Source organism: Bufo gargarizans, chromosome 5, assembly GCF_014858855.1.
Source record: "Bufo gargarizans isolate SCDJY-AF-19 chromosome 5, ASM1485885v1, whole genome shotgun sequence".
Lineage (NCBI taxonomy): Eukaryota > Metazoa > Chordata > Amphibia > Anura > Bufonidae > Bufo > Bufo gargarizans.
Window position 1 is genome coordinate 393,611,807 of NC_058084.1, and position 19,477 is coordinate 393,631,283.

The 19,477-nt window shown below is 41.5% G+C and overlaps 1 protein-coding gene across 2 annotated transcripts in view; it reads right to left on the reverse strand.

Moving 5' to 3' along the window:
* MACC1 (MET transcriptional regulator MACC1) overlaps positions 1 to 19,477 on the reverse strand; it is a 50,048-nt gene that overhangs the window by 8,118 nt on the left and 22,453 nt on the right. For both annotated transcript variants that reach the window (XM_044294136.1, XM_044294137.1), the window contains exons 2-3: positions 9,434 to 9,543; positions 472 to 2,513 (exon numbers count right to left, since the gene is read on the reverse strand). In XM_044294136.1, coding sequence (XP_044150071.1) covers positions 472 to 2,513; positions 9,434 to 9,539 — 2,148 coding nt within the window. In that variant the 5' untranslated portion in view covers positions 9,540 to 9,543. The remainder of the gene's footprint in view (positions 1 to 471; positions 2,514 to 9,433; positions 9,544 to 19,477) is intronic.

Consider the following 19,477-nt stretch of genomic DNA (forward strand, 5'->3'; position numbering starts at 1 on the left):
TGTTTTAAATAATTTTCGCTCCATATGGGGGATTATGTCCTTATATTGTGTTTTAGAGATCTTCATGTAGCCCCCTACTTTTTCAGGTAAAGCTGGTCATGGACACCAGATAATTATGTCAATGGATGCCAGATCTGTTTTTTTCGCTGCATGCTGGATCCAGTTTGTTCCGTTTCGCAAACCAGATACAAAACCGCAGCTTGCAACGATTTTGTGTCCGGCCCCAAAACACAACAAAACATAACGGATGCAAACTTATGCATTCTGATTAGTTTTGTTCCCATTGACAATAAATTGGGGGAAAACTGAACCGTTTAAGTTCAGTTTTGAGAGCCTCTGCTGGATCTCAGAACCAGAATTGAAAACGCAGATGTGAAAGTAACCTTACAGCATAACTTTTTAGATAGCCATAAACCCATGGAGCACCCATGGTATAATATTGACCTTATAACAGAAGACTGGAATACCTACCATAATAAGCTCATAATGAAATTTCTTCTTTTTGGAGTCCCCATGACAGTCTTCTTTCAGCCTTTTTACAACACATGACACTCTGTCTGGCTCTTTCTCGGGAAGTGTTTGACTAAGATCGTCTAGTGACAAGTGTGAATAACCAAGGGCATCTGCTAAAGATCTCCAGTCTTGGACTTTGTCCGAGACATTGGATAGTACAGATGAGTAGATGTAAGTCAGTTTCTTGAAGGGCAGTGCAATCTGCTCCAAAAGCATCTTGGTGGAAAAATGCACATCTGAAAAATCAATGACTTGATCTTTGGAAATAAGCTTTACGTTTTTGCAGTGTACAAGGCCAACCTTCCCTCTCAAAACACCCACATACCATTCTTTAACCTTGGTCTGTCCAATGGCCTTAATTTTATCCTCACCAAGAAGTGCAATTGTGTCTCCTTTAAAATATTCCAAGAAGTAATCAATCTTTTGTTGCCTCAGGACAGTTTTTAAAGTCACTGCAAAGTTGTGCATCTTCAGAGTTTTATCCTGGAACTTGGGATATTTCACAGTACTGATAATTGGCATGACAGGCGTGGACAAGATTTGTTTGCGCTTCTCTAAACGAGTTTGATTTTTTGGAGTCCAGTGTATTTTTTGTGCAGGGTCAGGGGTGCTGACAGGAAATTCCGATATCAATGTTGAACCTTGGCTGTCTTTAATCTGAACCGTGAAAAGAAATGTGCTGATTTCTTTGCCACCTTGCAATGAGAAAGGGAACTGTGCCCGAATTGTTTTACCTGCTTTTAGCTGCTGTAGTTTGATTTCATTACTATTATCTGCTGCTTTTACTGAATAACATGAGTTATTTGCAGCAAAATGAATCAATAAGTCTTGCCATTGGTAAAACACAAACTGATGCTTCCCCCAAAGTTGAAATACCAGCGGTGGCAAATTTTTTCCACGTCTTTTTATGTCATCCACTGTGAGTTTCTCTGGAGTATAATTATGTCCGATAATAGCGAGAACCGTAGTGAATGCTGGATGTATATGCTTCGGTCCATACACTGCCACAGTTAAGGATTTGTGAATATAGTCATAAACACTGCTAGACTGGTTTTGGACAGACTTGGTTTGTGCTGCACAGACAATGTATGTAATACGACTAAGGATTGGTAACTTGATTTGTAGCATGTTATTGTAAATGTAGCCATTTGGGATTTTTTCAAATGGTCCTTCTTTGTTGTAGCTGTAAAAAGTTGCAATATCAGTCATGACTTGACTGTATGGATCGTTCTTTACCTCAGCTGCAATTTTAATTTCCAGTAAAATATCTTCTCCTGTATTGATGTTGCTTAATGTTATTTCTAGAAGAGGACTAACAGTAGTTGACAGGTTGTTGTTAAGCAAGGCTGGTGGATCAAGAAAAGCTTTTAAAGAGATGTCCTGAAATTCCCCTGGTTTAACATGACCTTCAGGAACATGGACAGTGATATCGGAGTTTGGAAGCTGTACAGAGCCTCCATTATGATCTATTCTGCAAAATATATGAGTGTCTGATGCTTGTGTCTGCCCCCATCCAGGACTCTGACTCACAACATCCAAGTCCAGACATGAACGAGTCAATTGTCTATGGCTCAACCAAGCCATTTTGTAGGCCTCTCTGTCATTTTGAAGCCACTCTAAGTCTGGAGCCAGAATCTGCCCATCAATCTCTGGAACATTAGATTGTGTGCTTCCGAGATCATCCAGATAGGAAACACTCTTAGACCTTCCAGACCTTTTTGTCGGTGTTTGTTCCAAGACATGACCTATATCAAGTTCATCTCCGGAACTTGATACAGAATTTCTGGTTTCTATATCCCTGAAGAACAAGAAAGGGTCCTCTTTTAAAATAGACACTCTTCCATTAGTTGATGTGTTGGCTTGAGCCACATCATCCAGGAAAGGGTTGGATTCAGAAAGTCCATTCCAAAATGGATTTGTCCGCTTGGAAAAATTCTGGGAATGGTCTTGGAACACATCAGACCAATTAATTACAAGATCCAATTTGTCTCCCAAATTTTCTGTGGAAAAAGAAAATGTGATATATAGAATTAGATTTTCCAGCTTTTTTAACATATTAACGTAATTATCTAGCATTATTCACTTTAAACACTGCTCACAATTCAGGATACTCTTGCATGAGACTACGAGTTTATTTACCTTTTAATCATTGTGTGAAATGTTCATGGAGATCTGGTTCCTAATGGTGTATTCACACACAGCAGATTTGATGCAGAAGTTTAATTTCATTGAAATCAGTTCCATTCATCTAAATGCTGCATGAAAATGAATTCCACGCAGCAAGTATATGGTTTTCTGCAAGCCTTATTCAGTCGAATGCGACAGTTTCTGAAATTCATGCAACAAATCTACACGGAGAAGTCTACAGCAGATGTTCCATATTTAACGATGTCTAGCAAACAATATAAAGCCTCATCCACACTAGCCCCACTGGCTAAGAGAGTATCTGACCTGAATTTCCAGAGGCATTGCTACTATTCTCAAAGCTCTGTAATTAGGATAAGCAGGATTCTTATGATAAAAGATCATTGTTCTGTCTGTAGAAGGTTTCCTTTGTTCTCCAGAGGTACTATCTAAGCATTAGAAAAGAGTTTTCCTATGACAAACATACACTGAAGGGAGATATGCAAATGAGTGAGTGTGATCTGCTACTTCCAAATGTTCGTATTTAAAGGGGTTGTCCCATCTCGCAGTTTCCGGCCCCAGGTAGCAAGGCTTACGGAAACTGCGTGGTTTCCATAACTCCCAATCTAGTGAATGGGAGCTATGCAAACATTGTAGCAGAACAAGTTATAATGATTTCATAACTTTTCTATATCTCTTTGTAAAATACAATACAAATTCAATGTTAAAAAACTAGTATTCAACAACAAGTATTCAACAATAAGAACAGCAACAAATGCTCTAAAGTAACATAAATAACAATCCTCACCTCCTCAATTTCCCACTGATCCAGCTCAGATGCTTCAGTGTCCCCCAGTCTTTGTTAAAAAATCAGCCAAAACCTGACTGCTGCAACCAATCTATGGCCTCAGAAGTCGCATACTACTTGCATCACTGCAATGGAAGCCATGGGTCCAGAACTATGGCAAGAGACTGCTGGGCCTATTGATTGAGCACTCATATGCTGAATGCTTGTGATAAAGGACTGGGGGGATTGGCGGGAAATTGAAGAGGTAAGTATTGTGTTTTTTGTCATTTGCTATTTTAGAGCATTTGCTGCTGTTTTTAGTTTACATTCAGAACCTAGATACCATCTAAGGGTTTTTCTAGGAATGAATTTTCAACAGGGTCATAAAGAGGCCATAAAGAGTATCTGCTGCTGTTACAGTGCTTCTCTGTACCTGCTGGACATGGTGGAAATGCCGGGAAAGGTTCAGTGACTCAATCACTGGTTTTAGCAGCGACCGAAAATCGCGGATCCGCAAAACACGGATGGCGTCCGTGTGCGTTCCTAAATTTGCGGAACGGCACGGACAGCCTTTAATATAACTGCCTATTCTTGTCCGCAAAGCGAGAACAAGAATAGCACAGGTTATTTTTTTTTTTACGGGGCCACAGAACTGAGCAACAGATGTGGACAGCACACGGAGTGCTGTCCACATCTTTTGCGGCCCCATTGAAGTGAATGGGTCCGCATCCGAGCCGCCAAAACTGCGGCTCTGATGCGGACTAAAACAACGGCCGTGTGCATGAGGCCTTAATGTAGAACCAGCCCTGTACCTCATATGGATCCAGAGATCTCACCATTCATTTCTCCAATAGACTGCTAGATTTATTTCAAGCTGGGAGCCTAGGGGATGTGCACTTTCTCAGGGGGTGTGCCCTTTCTGCTGCAGCTGGTGGCAGTTGAAGGATCGAACTGAGCAGGTGCTTCTATCTCAGTGAGCAGGACAGAGAAATTAGAAAAATGGGCAAACAACAGATGGCACTATACAGATTTCAGTGAATAACTCAATGGCTATACTTTATTTTTAATTACATGCAATTACAAAAGTATTCAGATCCAGGTGCTGGTTTAAAAAATGTAGAATATTTTTAGTGGGACGACCCCCTTTAAACTTTGGCAGTTGGTACTTAGTACTTAAAGCAATAAGACTTTATCATGAAGCTTAACTCAAACATTTTGCTGTCTGAGGTTCAGAACTATGCGCTTAAAGGGGTTGTGTCATAAAAATATTCTACATTTTTCAAACCGGCACCTGGATCTGAATACTTTTGAAATTGCATGTAATTATATATTTAGTATACCCACTGAGTTATTCTATAAAATGTATCTGTATAGCGCCACCTGCTGTTTGTTCTTTTCCTTATTTTTTGCCCATCTGAGCTGGTCGAATGTGCTTAGTGTAAGGCCCCATTCACTGTAAGGCCATCCTGCCCGCGATCTGCAAGATACTGCAAAAAATAGGACATGACCTATCTTTTGTAGTGCAGAGGCACGGATCGGAACCCACGGAAACACTCGGAAACCCTTCCGTGGGTTTTCAATTTAATTCATCCACACCGCGAAAGGTAGGACGTGTCCTATCTTTTGCCGTATCTTGTGGATCGCGGACTCATTCAAGTCAGTGGATCCACACCCACTGTATTGCAGATCGCTATTTGTGGTCTGCATCATGGGCCCAGCAGCCATACGGTCTTCTGAATCGGGCCTTAATGTTGAACTGCCACAAGCCATATGTTCTGTTAAAAGTTGTGGCAGTTACAGGGGGAGAGCTGCAGCAGAAAGGACACACCCCCTGAGCTGCCAGGCTGAAAATAATCTAGCAGAGCAATTGGAGCAGTGAATGTGGAGATCTCTGGACCGATGTGAGGTACAGGGCTGGTTTTAGCTTTGTTAGAAAGGTACTGGCATGTACTATATGATGTTGGATTTTCAGTTTTTTACATCAATCTTGACTTAACCCCTTTGGAGTGGAAAACAAAACAACTCTTTCTTATGCTAACCCCCGCCCACCACTGCCCTGCTGGGTGGCATCCTATGCACATGTCTTTGGGTACCCAATTGTAAATACAGGCCTGTATGAAGTTAGTTGTAGTTAAAAGTGTTTTCAGAGATTTTTTTGTTTTTACTGTCCAACACCCGGGACCCCCACCCATCAGCTGTTTTGAGAAGGCACTGGCGCTCCTTACCAAGCGCAGCGTCGTACACTTTATAGCGGCTGTGCTTGGTATTGCAGCTCACCCCTATTCCACTCCTAGGCCACGTAATCGATAAACGTGTCGTCACTCAGCCTAGGAAAAGCTGTAGAACACTGTCTTCTCAATCAGCTTATTGGCGGGGGTCCCGGGTGTCGGACCACCACCGATCAGATATTGATGACCTGTAAAAAGGATAGGTCATCAGTAAAAAAAAATATCTCGGAAAACCCCTTTTAAACAATACAATGTTTCCTCTACAATAATTGTTTCTGGGACAAATATTGTAACTAAAAAATATTGCAATAAAAGTGGTTTTCCGGAAGTTGGATAGTGATGACCTATCTTTAGGATAGATCATCAATATCAGATCAGCGAGAGTCCGATACCATGTACTCCCACCAATCAGCAGCTTACCAAGCACATCATCGTCCGTTGGATAGCTTTTGTGCTTGGTATTGCAGCTCAGCCCCATTCACTTAATTGGGTCTGAACTATGTGACTGATAACGTAACATCTCAGCCCTAGGGAGAGGCTGCAGGCGGGTGTGTCGGGAGTTAGACCCCCACTGATCTGATATTGAGGATACCTGAGGATAGGCCATCAACATTAAAATCTTGGACAACCCCTTTAACCATAAACCATAACGGTGCGAATATCACGTGATTGATGCCAAAGGCCTCAGAATGGCAACCAAGAATAAGTAAAAAAAGGAAGATAAAATAATAAATCAGAAAACAAATACAGATAAAGCAATACCTAAGATATAAAAGACAGAAAAAGTGTCTGGAATTTGGTAAATCATTTTCTGTTTGGGGGACAGGAGCCTCAGGGTCCTGTAAAGTGTGTGGGGAACAAGTCCGCCAGCACTGCTAGTAAGCATTATCAAAGCATGTAGTAATGTAAAGGGGCACGACGAGATCAGAGTATGCATGTTACAAAGGGCTTACGCACATTTTATTATTGTTTATTATATTTTATTATTTTTTTATTATTTTTGCAAAATACAAATACTGGCTGTGTGCATCCTGCACTTTCTGTGGGCCCTATTGTAGAAATGTCTATCCTTGTCCACAAATTGACAGGAATAGGATATGTTCTATAATTTTTGGAATGGATGCGGGCAGCACATGGATGACATAGAAATGAATGGGTCCAAATAAAAATCACATGAGCCCTAATACTGATTGGCTGTATATGCTGTCAAAGGGATGCAATGACTGTGCCTGCCCTATAGCATCCTGCCTGCAGACTGCACTGCATTTCGTGGTGACAGGTTCCCTTTAAATGTGTTTCATGTTATGATAACCCAGGAAAATCTAGATATTGTGATTTGAGGGACCACTGTATAATCAATCATAGTAGCACGATGTCACTTGTCCCATTGCCTCGGCACATTTGTATACTTATTATCCATTTTTAGCCTGTATTATTAGATCTTGAGTGCAGAGTTTCGATGTAGTCAGCCTAGCTTTAATACACAAAGTGGAGCCAAGACAACATAATGTATTAGCTAATAATAAAGTGATGTATAGATGCAGGCAGCTTTCCTTTAATTGTATCTATATACCAATATTAGATTCAGTCTTTATTGAGGCTGGCTAGGAAACAGCAAAGAAAAAACATATTACCCAAAGTAAATCATTAATGGTAGATTGCTCTTATGTTAGATGGTAAACAATATAAAACGTTTCCAAAGTTAATTATTTCTCAAAAAGAATATTTCAAAATCAGCTATAATGCAATGTTTGCATGTCACCTACGTGCTCTAACCTTAAGAGGTTTTCAGAGATTTTGATACTGATGACCTATCCTCAGGGGTCTGACACCCGGGACTCCCGACGATCAGCTGTATGAGAAGGCACCAGCACATCTATGAGCGCCATTGAAGTGAATTGGGCTGAGCGCGATACCAAGCACAGCCACTATACTGTGTACGGTGATGTGCTTGGTAAGCACGGAGAAGGTTGCAGCGCTCACAAGAGCACCGGTGCCTTCCCAAACAGGTGTCGTACCCCACAGATAAGATACTGATGACCTATCATGAGGGCAGGTCATCAGTATCAAAATCTCGGAAAACACCTTTTAAAAGGGTATTCCAGGAATTTAATTAAGGAGTTCTCCTGAATTTACACATTGATGACCTGTCCTCAGGATAGGTCATCAATATTAGATTGGAGGGGGTCTGACTCCCAGGACCCCAGCTGATCAGCTGTATGAAGAGCCCGCAGCACTCCATTAGCACGTTGTCCTCTTCCTAGGTCATATGACATCATGTTCTCCAGTCATATGGTTTAGGTGCAGCTCAGCCCCATTCAACTGAATTGGTTGAGCTGCGATACCAAGCACAGCCACAATTAAATGTAGGAGGCTATGGCGCTCACCAGAGCTCCAGTGAGCTTCCTCGAACAGCTGATCGACGGGTGCTGGCAGTTGGACCACTGCTGATCTCCTATTATCCTGAGGACAGTGAAAAAATGATGTAGAGCATCCACGGGCCTTATGACCTTACCGGAATGCACCAGCCAAACCACGACTGCAGATTCTCAGCAGTCCACAGATCAGCAATCAATAACCGGTAACGGCAGCATCTCCAGGTATTCCTTTATTAGACGTACTCCAACGAATGTGTACACAGAAAGCTAAAATGCTAAATTTCGGCTACATGGTAGCCTTTGTCCCTAACCTCTAATGGGCCAATCAATCGGGCGCAACAACACCCACTAATAAAAAACCACCAATACAAAATGAGTTTAAATAATATAGGCGTTATGTACAGTATACTATATTATAGATGGGAGTATCACTTGTTATTATGCTTGACAAAGGCTACCATGTAGCCGAAACTTTGCATTTTGGCTTTCTGTGTACACATTCGTTGAAGTACGTCTAATAAAGGAATACCTGGAGATGCTGACGTTACCATTTATTGATTGCTATCCTGAGGACAGGTCATCAGTATGTAAATTCATGAGAAGCCCTCAGGATAGACCATCAATACCAGACTGACAGAGTCCAATGACCCAAAGCACCAGAACTACACAGCTCCTTCCATTCTCTAGTAGACTTAACTTCAATGGGAGCAGCATTGGAGTTACCACCTCCATCCACTACACAATGGATGGAGCCATGCAGTTCGGGCACCAACTTATGGCCCTGAAGCTACTCGGCAGTGAAGATAGCCCAAAAAAATTAAAATCCTGGAATATCTCTTTAAAGGACTTTTCTGGTTTGTATTGACATGCTTTATAATAATCATTTAAGAAGGTAGCCGTAATTTTGTAATGTGTTTCTTTTACACGTATTGCTTCTATCTTCTGTTCTAAGCTGTGGTCACATAATCTGGTCCATGCAGCTCTTTCTTATTTTCTGTGATGTTATGTCCATGGGCGTGTCATGGCAGTAACAGGGGCAGTGACAGAGGAGTGTTTATGTAATTAGCTGGGTGGCAGAATCCATAAACTAGCTGGACGTTGCTAGGGGCAAACAAGAACTGTGGCAGAGGAAGGAGAAGTGCATCATGGGGTTGGTTGGACACAACACAAGGAAAACAAAGTTCTACATACAGGATGGAAACGATTTGTTTACATGGTGAAAATGGGTCAGGAAAAAAAGCATTGGGGAAATGTACAGGAGATAAGCAAATACATGAGCATATCTGTTGAAAATCATTGTAATTCCAGAAATACCCTTCAAAACTCATCAAACTAGAATAGTGGATCCTGCATGAGCTACATAGTTTATCATACTGCAAAGCAAGGTAAAATTCAGATGTTACCTGGGTTGTTTGTAGGTACACTTTGCCCATCCAAATCAATCAGATTTCCTTCTGATTTGCTTCTCGAAATGCCAGCAGAGCGAAAAGATTGTTGTCGCCTTGACATTGTCCTGCCAAAGATGCAAAGCAATTTCATTAATGTTTGTCGTAAAGCATGTCTTTAGCCAAATATAAAGGTTGGCTGCAGTGGTTGTGTGATATGTTCTGTCTAGAAGCTCAGCTGTTTGTTCTTCAGACATCTTCTTTGTTTAGGTCCTGGGACATGAAGGCTCAGTTAGTGTTTACTTTTTCACCTAGATCATGGCCATTCTTGTATCAGTTATCCGTCAAAGTAAGATAACGCTCCCTACTGCATAACTCTCTGATTGAATTTCTTCCTATAGCATGAGGTCTGGCATCAGTGTGCCTATCAAAGATGTGCCATAGAGTACAAAACCTTATTCCTTAAACCCTAAATGTTGAAAAACAAAGAATTTGTGGGCGCACAGGTAGCTAATTTTAATAGAAATCTATATAGCTTGCAGTCTGGCCATAATGTAAAGGGCTTGTCTCATTCCAACAACCCCTTTTAGATTGGAGACCCCCCAAGGCGGTCCCCTCTCTATGATGTCTTTATGACCCAATAAAGCATATAAGACAACCCCTTTCACTGAATATGCTCATAAATTAATATTTAGGTTTATGCCAGAATTCAGTCCATGGGATTAGATTTTAAGGACAGAAGTGGCAGGACAGTATTATGCTTTCTTTTTTGCTTTTTTCTTTACATATACAAGAACCCATTGCAACCTAAAAAGATACACCGTATTTACACCACAATTGTGGCATAAAAAAGGTGCACGCCATCAAACGGGACGTGGTGAGGATGGAAGGGGGCATGGCCAGCAGGTGCTGCACATTTATCTGTATGTTGGGAATACAATATCTTCTTATGGAGAGTACCTCAACGGTGTGAGGAATCTTATAGGCCATGCAACGCTCCTCTGGAATTCTGGAAAGAGAGATTCCCCAAATCCTGACCTAGGCCTCTCACCCAGTTAAGTCAGTACTCTCTGCTCTGCACTGATGAGGGGCCATAACCCCGAAACAACTGTCTGCAGATGAGATGCTGGCTTATTTATTATCCAAGTCACATGTCAACTATCAAGGCCTGTTTTAAAAGGTCAAACATTGACTTATAGGATAGCTACCTTAGATCTGGTGCATCAGAGGCAGAGCTTGTTAAGTGCTCATTTGCATTCCCTCTTCCCACATTTATATGCATTCATTATAGTTTTATGGCGTGAATTAAGACAGAAATATACGGCAGATAGGCGGTTGCGGTAGATTTTATTCAGTTGTATGGCCAGCGGGAGGTCTGCACCTCTACATAAATTTAGCGCATACTTTGTCTCCACAGGGAGAATCAACTCTATTGATGAAAAAAGGATAATTAAGGAATATTGATAAATGTCCCTCTGTGAAGATAGAGATCAATCTGCAAATTACTTTATGTATATACTTCAAGGAGTGTATCATGACAACAACCCCTGTTGATATGCCTTATTAGATTGAGACCTCCCACTATAAAAAAAATCACAGAAAAAACTAAAATAAAAACATCCTGTACAGTATGATATATAAATGTGTGGATGTCCCTGGCCATATTATTGAAGAAAATCACAGAAATAAGGTAATAATGCACTTAGTAAAGTAGAAACAAGAATTATATATGGACAAGGTCCTCACTCTGATATGATAAAATCTGAGACACTTAGCCAATGACAGAAATATATGGCAGATAGGCGGCTGCTGTAGATTTTTTTTCAGTTGTATGGCCAGCGGGAGGCCTGGCTGCACCTCTACATAAATTTTAGCGTATCCTTTGTCTCCACAGGGAGAATCAAGTCCGTCGATGAAAAAATGATAATGAATGAATATTGATATACTGTATGTCTCTCTGTGAAGATATAGATCAATCTGCAAATGACTTTATGTATATACTTAAAGGGGTGTATCATGACAACAACCCCTGTCCATATGCCTTATTAGCTTTGGACCTCCCACTATAAGCCAGAACAGAGAGCAGCAGTGTTACATGGATAGTCAGTTATCTGAATGGCCACCATGTAATACTATATGCTTGGTTGGTCACAGCTTCCACTGGCAAAATCAGCTGTTAAGCTGTGTTTGGAAGAGGATTGTCTATGAGGAGACATAAAAAAACAAAAAACACAGTCCTGCAGCCAAGACCACTCAATCTAAGGTCAGGAACCATGGAAAGTGCTGGGGTCACCATTGCTCTCAAGCCCGGCTCCTCTCTTTTGCCAGCCCCTCCCTCAGCCCTCTGATTGACAGAGCCTGGTGAGATTAATGGGGTCATCTATCAAACTTATCTAAAGTAGAACTGGCTTAGTTGCCCATAGAAACCAATCAGATTCCACCTTTAAGCCAGTTCTACTTTACACCAGTTTGATAAATCATCTCATAAGTCCCTACTGCCTGGCTCTGCCAATAATCGGTCCAAGGGTGGGACTGGCAAGAGTGAGCAGTAGAGTTTGAGTGCAATTAGAGCAATGCTGGTGGCCCTGTTACACTAAAGCCTCATTTGCATATAATTAAAAACTGAATTTCTTTGCAAGGGAACAGCTATTCACTAGATTCACTAGTTTTATTTTATAGTTGGTAACAGTCCCAAATTTGCATGGACTGGCAAATTCGAACTGTGTAAAAAAAAAAAATGTTCCTGTGGGGTCTTGGGTGTTCCTGAAATTTGCCAACTAATATGTTTGGTAAGTATGTTTTCTGTCAGTTTCCATAAATATGACGGTTTGGGGGAGATTAATGAAAACTGTCAAACAGAAACACAGCAACCAATCATGATGCAGCTTAAATTTTTACAGTGCACTATAGGAAATGAAAGCTGCATTCTGATTGGTTGCTAAGAGGTTTTTTGTTAGACAGTTCTCCATTATTGTGATCGTATTATTACAGTTCATTTCTCAATGAAGGCAAAATAGATCACACATCTGTAGGTTAGGAGTTCGCGCACGCAACTTTAATACATCTAACTTGCAGAGAGCCATAATACAGCACCTATAGAAGTCTATGGATCTCTGCTGTGCATTCATAAATCCTGCATCATGTTCTATCAGATGCCACTTTATGGAGACATTTTAAACAAACATTGCTTGTAGAGGCGAATATCTCCGTAATACAGTGTCATACCGAGTCAGTACACGAGTTCGGAGCCTCAGGGACTGTGTGCCCACATACAGGCCCAGTACACATGGCTCTTCCATGTGCATGAGGCATAAGCTGTGGGATGTCTATGGTTAGCTTAAGACTAGATGAACCCATCAATTCACCTTTGAGCAAGATGAAAACAGTACAAATCCACCATCAATTTCCAGGTTGCTAATAATTAGTTTGTAGTACACAGACACCAAACACAAGATTTGAGCTGTCACCCGGAGACGTGCAGGCTCAGTACACACCCTGCATCATGCTGCAAGACAGGATGCAGAAAATCATGAATTTCCAGTTTTAGCGGAGCAATGCTTTTGTCTTGCACTCATGTCACCTGCCCTCTGTGTCTTCTCTATATGAATGCTATTGCTTTGATTATCTATGCAGATGCCAAGAGTGAACAGTGCAATTTCTACATCAATGAAACCTCAGTTTTTAAACCACAGGGAAAATGTTATGACTCCCATTCATGTCAGTGCGCTCACTTCTCTCTACAACATGGCCATATGGTATGCTTCATATTAGGGGCAAATAGAGTGCATTGGGTGTGAAGTGGTTACCATCATCCATTATTGGATTAGATTATAGTAGTAGTACTCCATCACATTCATTCATTAGCCATTAGTAAAGCCATCAGATGTTGGTTTGGTTAAAGGGGTTGTGCAGGAATTCCTTCCCTAGACAGGAGTGAAGAGATCTATATTTACCTGCCCCCCAAGGCTCCGTTCTGGCTAAATGGCATCCTGGCTGTTTTCACTGCAGTTCTGGTCCAAATCTTTAAACTTCTGCATAGATAGGGTCACGTCCTCAGCAGTGTTGTGTCCTCAGCAGTGATGTGTCCTCAAGCGGTACGTGACCCAACAGGCCACTTGGGACATGTTACTGCTGAGACCAGCCATTGGCTTCAGCAGTAGTGTTGCGCTAACTTGTGTTTTAAGTTCAGTGTCTAAAGTTCGGGTTATCAAAGAATCGTGTTATGGATTTCGCTACAACGGACCATAGGCTTGGGCAGATAAGTGGCAGATGGGGTTTAACACTGATAAATGTAAAGTTATGCACATGGGAAGGAAAAATGCAAGTCAACCGTACATACTAAATGGTAAAACACTCGGTAACACTGACATGGAAAAGGATCTAGGAATTTTAATAAACAGCAAACTAAGCTGCAAAAACCAGTGTCAGGCAGCTGCTGCCAAGGCCAACAAGATAATGGGTTGCATCAGAAGGGGCATAGATTCCCGTGATAAGAACATAGTCCTACCACTTTACAAATCGCTAGTCAGACCACACATGGAATACTGTGTACAGTTCTGGGCTCCTGTAAACAAGGCAGACATAGCAGAGCTGGAGAAGGTCCAGAGGAGGGCAACTAAAGTAATAACTGGAATGGGGCAACTACAGTACCCTGAAAGATTATCAAAATTAGGGTTATTCACTTTAGAAAAAAGACGACTGAGGGGAGATCTAATTAATATGTATAAATATATCAAGGGTCAGTACAGAGATCTATCCCATCAGCTATTTATCCCCAGGACTGTGACTGTGACGAGGGGACATCCTCTGCGCCTGGAGGAAAGAAGGTTTGCACACAAACATAGAAGAGGATTCTTTACGGTAAGAGCAGTGAGAATATGGAACTCTCTGCCTGAGGAGGTGGTGATGGTGAGTACAATAAAGGAATTCAAGAGGGCCATGGACGTATTTCTGGAGCTTAATAATATTACAGGCTATAGCTACTAGAGAGGGGTCTTCCTCTGGATCAACTTGCGGGATAACAGGTCGAACTGGATGGACAAATGTCTTTTTTCGGCCTTATGTACTATGTTACTATGTTACTATGTTACTATGTATAACGGAATTTAGAATCCATAACGCGATTCTTCGATAACCCGAACCCAAACTTTAGACCCCCATCTTAAAACACAAGTTCAATCAACATTATTCAGCAGCACTCATAAGCACACACAGAAGTTGACAGGTGGGGACCATAAGTGCAGCAAAGACAGCCCTAGAGTGGGAGGTAGCAAGTAAGTATAGATTTCCTCACAGATACCATCAGCGGAAATGTAAAAAAATTCTGGGCAACCTCTTTAATAGTGATGGACGAACATAGGCCGGGACGGTTCGCGAACCGCAAGTTCACGGCGGGCCCCATTCACTTTAATGGCAGGCGAACCTGAAAAGCCTTCAGCTCATATTTGAAGCCACAAAATACTTAGTAGAGGTAGACAAATAGTCCCACAACATGGACAGTGATATACTAGTTGGGAATCAATGACAAAAATTCCAACAAAAAATATGTATCTTAATCAGGGGACATTTTTATGCATCTAAAAGGGAAATTCTCTGAAATGTGCCCTGTTGAAGCCTAGAAAGATTTTATACCACAGGAGTTCGGGCCTTAAAAATTAGGCATTCACCTGACATAAAAGAAATACAAATACATTATAATATACTTTCTATGTTAGAAAGTATATTATAAGTATATTACACCCCTCAGTAAGTCACACCGATCGATAGCGTTTGGTGTCCCCAACAGCCTGTTCCTGCTCTACACAGGAACCTCTCCCTACACTGGCAAAAGACTGAATGTAAAATGGCGGCCAGGTTGGGTTTATTTATAAGGTAGGGGGTATGTCCATGTGCTGAAACGTCTCAATTGGCTGTCCTGTACCACCTGATGGATGTGTCATGGGTCGAAGTTCTTCACAATGTAAAAGAATATGGAGCTAGCGGACATCTCCATATATTCGCCCGTTCGGCGAACCGCGAACGAGCAAAGTTTGCAGCGAAACGACCGCCGGGCGAACCGCAAGGCCATCTCTACTCTTTAAGGCTACCTCCAACATTCACCATCGGTACATAGAGTAGGAACAGCATTTCACGTGTCAGTGGATTAAATGCAGTATCTCACAAAGGTATCTAAATATGTTTTCTAAAGATTATGTCAATCCTGTAGGAAAAGTGCTGTAAGCAGGGTTGCCAACCCGAATTCTTAGTTTTTCTGGACAACTTTTCTCAAAATCAAGGACAGCCAACACCTTTTACGGACAAATTGGAAAACCATAATTAATAATACAGATTATAAGTAATTAATGTCTATAGCTCAACATACTAATAAGAACTCATTACAAGCATTTACTGTGAACTATAAAATAGTGATTACTCCCAAAATAATCTAGTCAAATACCACCAGCCATCAAAAATCATGGACACATCTATTTTTTCACGGACACAGGAAAAAGTTCCTTATTTTTACGACCTGTCAAAAATTTCTGGATGTTTGGAAACATGCTTGGAAAGGTTCTAAAAATATATGGTCCCTAATAGGATGGGGCTCCTATATGGTGCTGATGGTATGGAAGTAGGTGTTTTATTATAAATCCCCTAAAAATGAGAAGGTTGTGCATCAACAATAGAATAGAATACATTGTAAAATTCAGAGAATGTATTGTGTTTGTAGCTATAGTATTGCAATATTTAGAAAAGTATAAAATAAAGCTGCTACTGAAACACTTAGGGGGTCATTTCCCTAAATTAGGCGTATCTCGGGTGCAGATTGCAGCACAACTAATCTGCGACTTCTTCCCGTTCACACCAGATCTAAAAAGTGGGCATGGTGTGGGTGGGGAAGGGGCGGCTGTAGGTCTAAATGTAAGACAGCTCAGAAGCCTGAGCTTCTTTATAACTTCGTAGATCCACCGCCAGCGCAAGGCCTTTATTAAGACTGGCGTCTAAAACAACGGTCTTAATAAATGTGTCTCTTAAGTTATATGTTATGGAGACCTCGGTACTTACATGGACCTTAGGGTTCATTCACGCGTCCGTGTGTGCTTTGCGGATCCGTTGATCTGCAAAACACGGACACCGGCAATGTGCGTTCCACATTTTGAAGACCGCACATCGCCGGCACTTAATAGAAAATGCCTAATCTTGTCCGCAATTGCGGACAAGAATAGGACATGTTCTATTATATTTGGGAACGGAATTGCGGACCCGGAAGTGTATGATGTGTAACTATGTGACGTTTATTCCTGGGGGCCTTTATCTTATCCTTCTATTTTCCATTTACTATCTGTATATACCCTTTTGCTAGCATAATTGGACAAGACAAGAAGAGCAGAACACATGTCGTTCCTTATTGCTCCACCAGCAACATTCTGCCAGAACTAGTAGTATGGTTGTAACAGTTGCTTCGTATTCAATGCTATTGAGCTGGGGGAGAGAATCGAGGGATAAGCAGAGTACACAGCTGGATACCACTGGGGGACAAAATGTATGGATAAAAATATATTCTTCTGTGAAGGGGTTGTCCCATTAAAACAAATCTGATCGGCATGAGTCTGATGGCTCGGCCCTTCATCAATCACTAGTATGGGGGCCAGTATTCCCCCATTTTACAAGCGCTTGGCTGTCTCCAGCAGCCCCATAGATCTGAATGGAGTGGCAGCGTGTATGTGTGTCTGCTGCTCCATTCAAATAGGGGAACACGGGTCTACTTTCTCTTGATCGGTGAGGGCCCCATCAGTTAGACCCTTACTGATCAGATGCTTATCCCCTATGGATAGGGAATAAATTGTTATAATGGAATGGGACAACCCTGTTAAAATATTTGTACATTCATTTGGAACGGCTGATAATACTGCAAGGGGCCAAAGTCCTATGGTCAACTCCTGTAAATGTCACTTGCCCTGTAGATAGAAGTTGGTGTAGTCAAACATTGAGAAATACATACATGCAAAAGGGAGGGGTGATATGGGCAGTATGCATTAGAGGGGAAGGATGGTAGACATGTAGGGGGTGGGGGGCAAGTAAATGAATGATTGTCCGTTCAACAGCTATGATGTTAAACTATAAGGGTTAAGGCAGAAACCAAAAAACAAAAAAATATAGTGGCAATTCTGGGGGAGCTGCTAAACCCCTGACACTGTGGTGTGTCTTTTATTGGGGGAGCAGCCCGACCGCATGTGGACCGCAGTAATCGACTAACCCCAGCAAAATATGCATACAATGGAGGATATCGGCGCAGTCCACATGCACCACAAGAGCAAACTACACAGAATGTAGCGAATAATCATATGAAACACAGAGAGAGAATGCACCAAACAGATATAACACTGACTATGCTGGCAAGACATAAATACAGGTATTAAAAGCTGAGACTTTTGCCAATATATTCCAGTCATGGAGATATCGGAGCCCATCATGCACCACGTCACGGTTCTCAGCATGGCAAGGCGTCCTAACCGCTGCTCTAACTATGGTGTGAACACGGTCTGAAGGTGATATAATTCAGCTCCCAGCCAAGCTTCCCACAATTTGAGTGTTAGATTTGAGTGCGTTTGCCTTTACCTGGCATTCTAACACTCTTTTGCACCTGGTAACCTCCATCACATGGTCTGGTGTGGGTGTGGCTCGCGGCCTGGCTTCATTCACATTGTACTACCGCAGTATTCATGCTGGGCGTTTGTGGGAAGCTTGGCTGTGAGCTGAATTATATCACCCCCAGACCGTGTTCACACCATAGTTAGAGCAGCGGTTAGGACCCCTTGCCATGCTGAGAACCGTGACGTGGTGCATGATGGGCTCCGATATCTCCATGACTGGAATATATTGGCAAAAGTCTCAGCTTTTAATACCTGCATTTATGTCTTGCCAGCATAGTCAGTGTTATATCTGTTTTGTGCATTCTCTCTCTGTGTTTCATATAAGGGCTAAGGGTGTGGTGTGCATTCTAGAATCCCTAGCCTGGGCAACACAAGGGCATGTCCTACCCCTGCTATGGAGGCTTCATTTTTGTTAATGTTGTAGGTTTGTGTGGGCAGATGTGAATATTGGGGTACAGATCCTCCGTTCTAGGATGATGATGCTACATTAAATGGTAAAATAAGGACAAACATTAATTCAATACTCAAGGTGAAAGGAAGTCAGGAAACCAAGGACTTCACTTTACAGAGCCAGTAACTGTTATGCATTATGCAGCATGGATTTCTTAAAGACAAACATTTTGTTTGAGTGTCGGTTAGGCCTGAGGCAAGTGACGTTCATCAAAGCATTTAGTAAAGTAGAATGACTCTTTCCATCTCAACTGCATAATTCATGAACATAACTTAGAAGTTTGAGTCCTCAGAGATTGGTTTGGGACTTCTTGTAAATGTGCTGTGCATGAAATTTACATTATCAGTGACAAATCAAATGTCTAACAACTCTGTTCTAATATGAGGGGCCTCTATATAAATGTGAACATGGGGTCCTTTTTCTGCACATGGAGCACATCATAGCCTATGTCTAAAAATCCAACATTTGTCTTTACTTCTCATTTCTTGCCCTCCCCACCTTCTGCTTCTTTAAACACAATTCAACTCATTTATTATTTATATTGTAAAGCCATTTCATACAGAATAAAACTATGATGTAATCAATGGAGCCCATGATGCTTCGTCATGAGGTGAGTAAGGCTGGGTTTCCACATCAGGTATTTATGTAGTTTTGAAGCCAAAGCCAGGAACAGATCATGAACAGTGGACACATGTGATGGGAAGACTAAGGAGCAGATTTCCTAGATGGATTATACCAGTCTAAAATCTGTTGGAATAAAAGGGATCTGAATTACCTAAGAGGTTCTAGTTTCTTGCAGTCAGTGCACCAGAAATCTTTGGCGCTATGAGCTGGTGTAGATTTTAGTTAATCCATAAAAAAAAATAGGGTGTGAAAAGCCATTTTTGGTCACCTTACATTACAAAAAGTGTAATAGCAAGCGATCAAAAAGTCATATGCACCCCAAAATAGCTCCAATCAAACCGTCATCTTATCCCG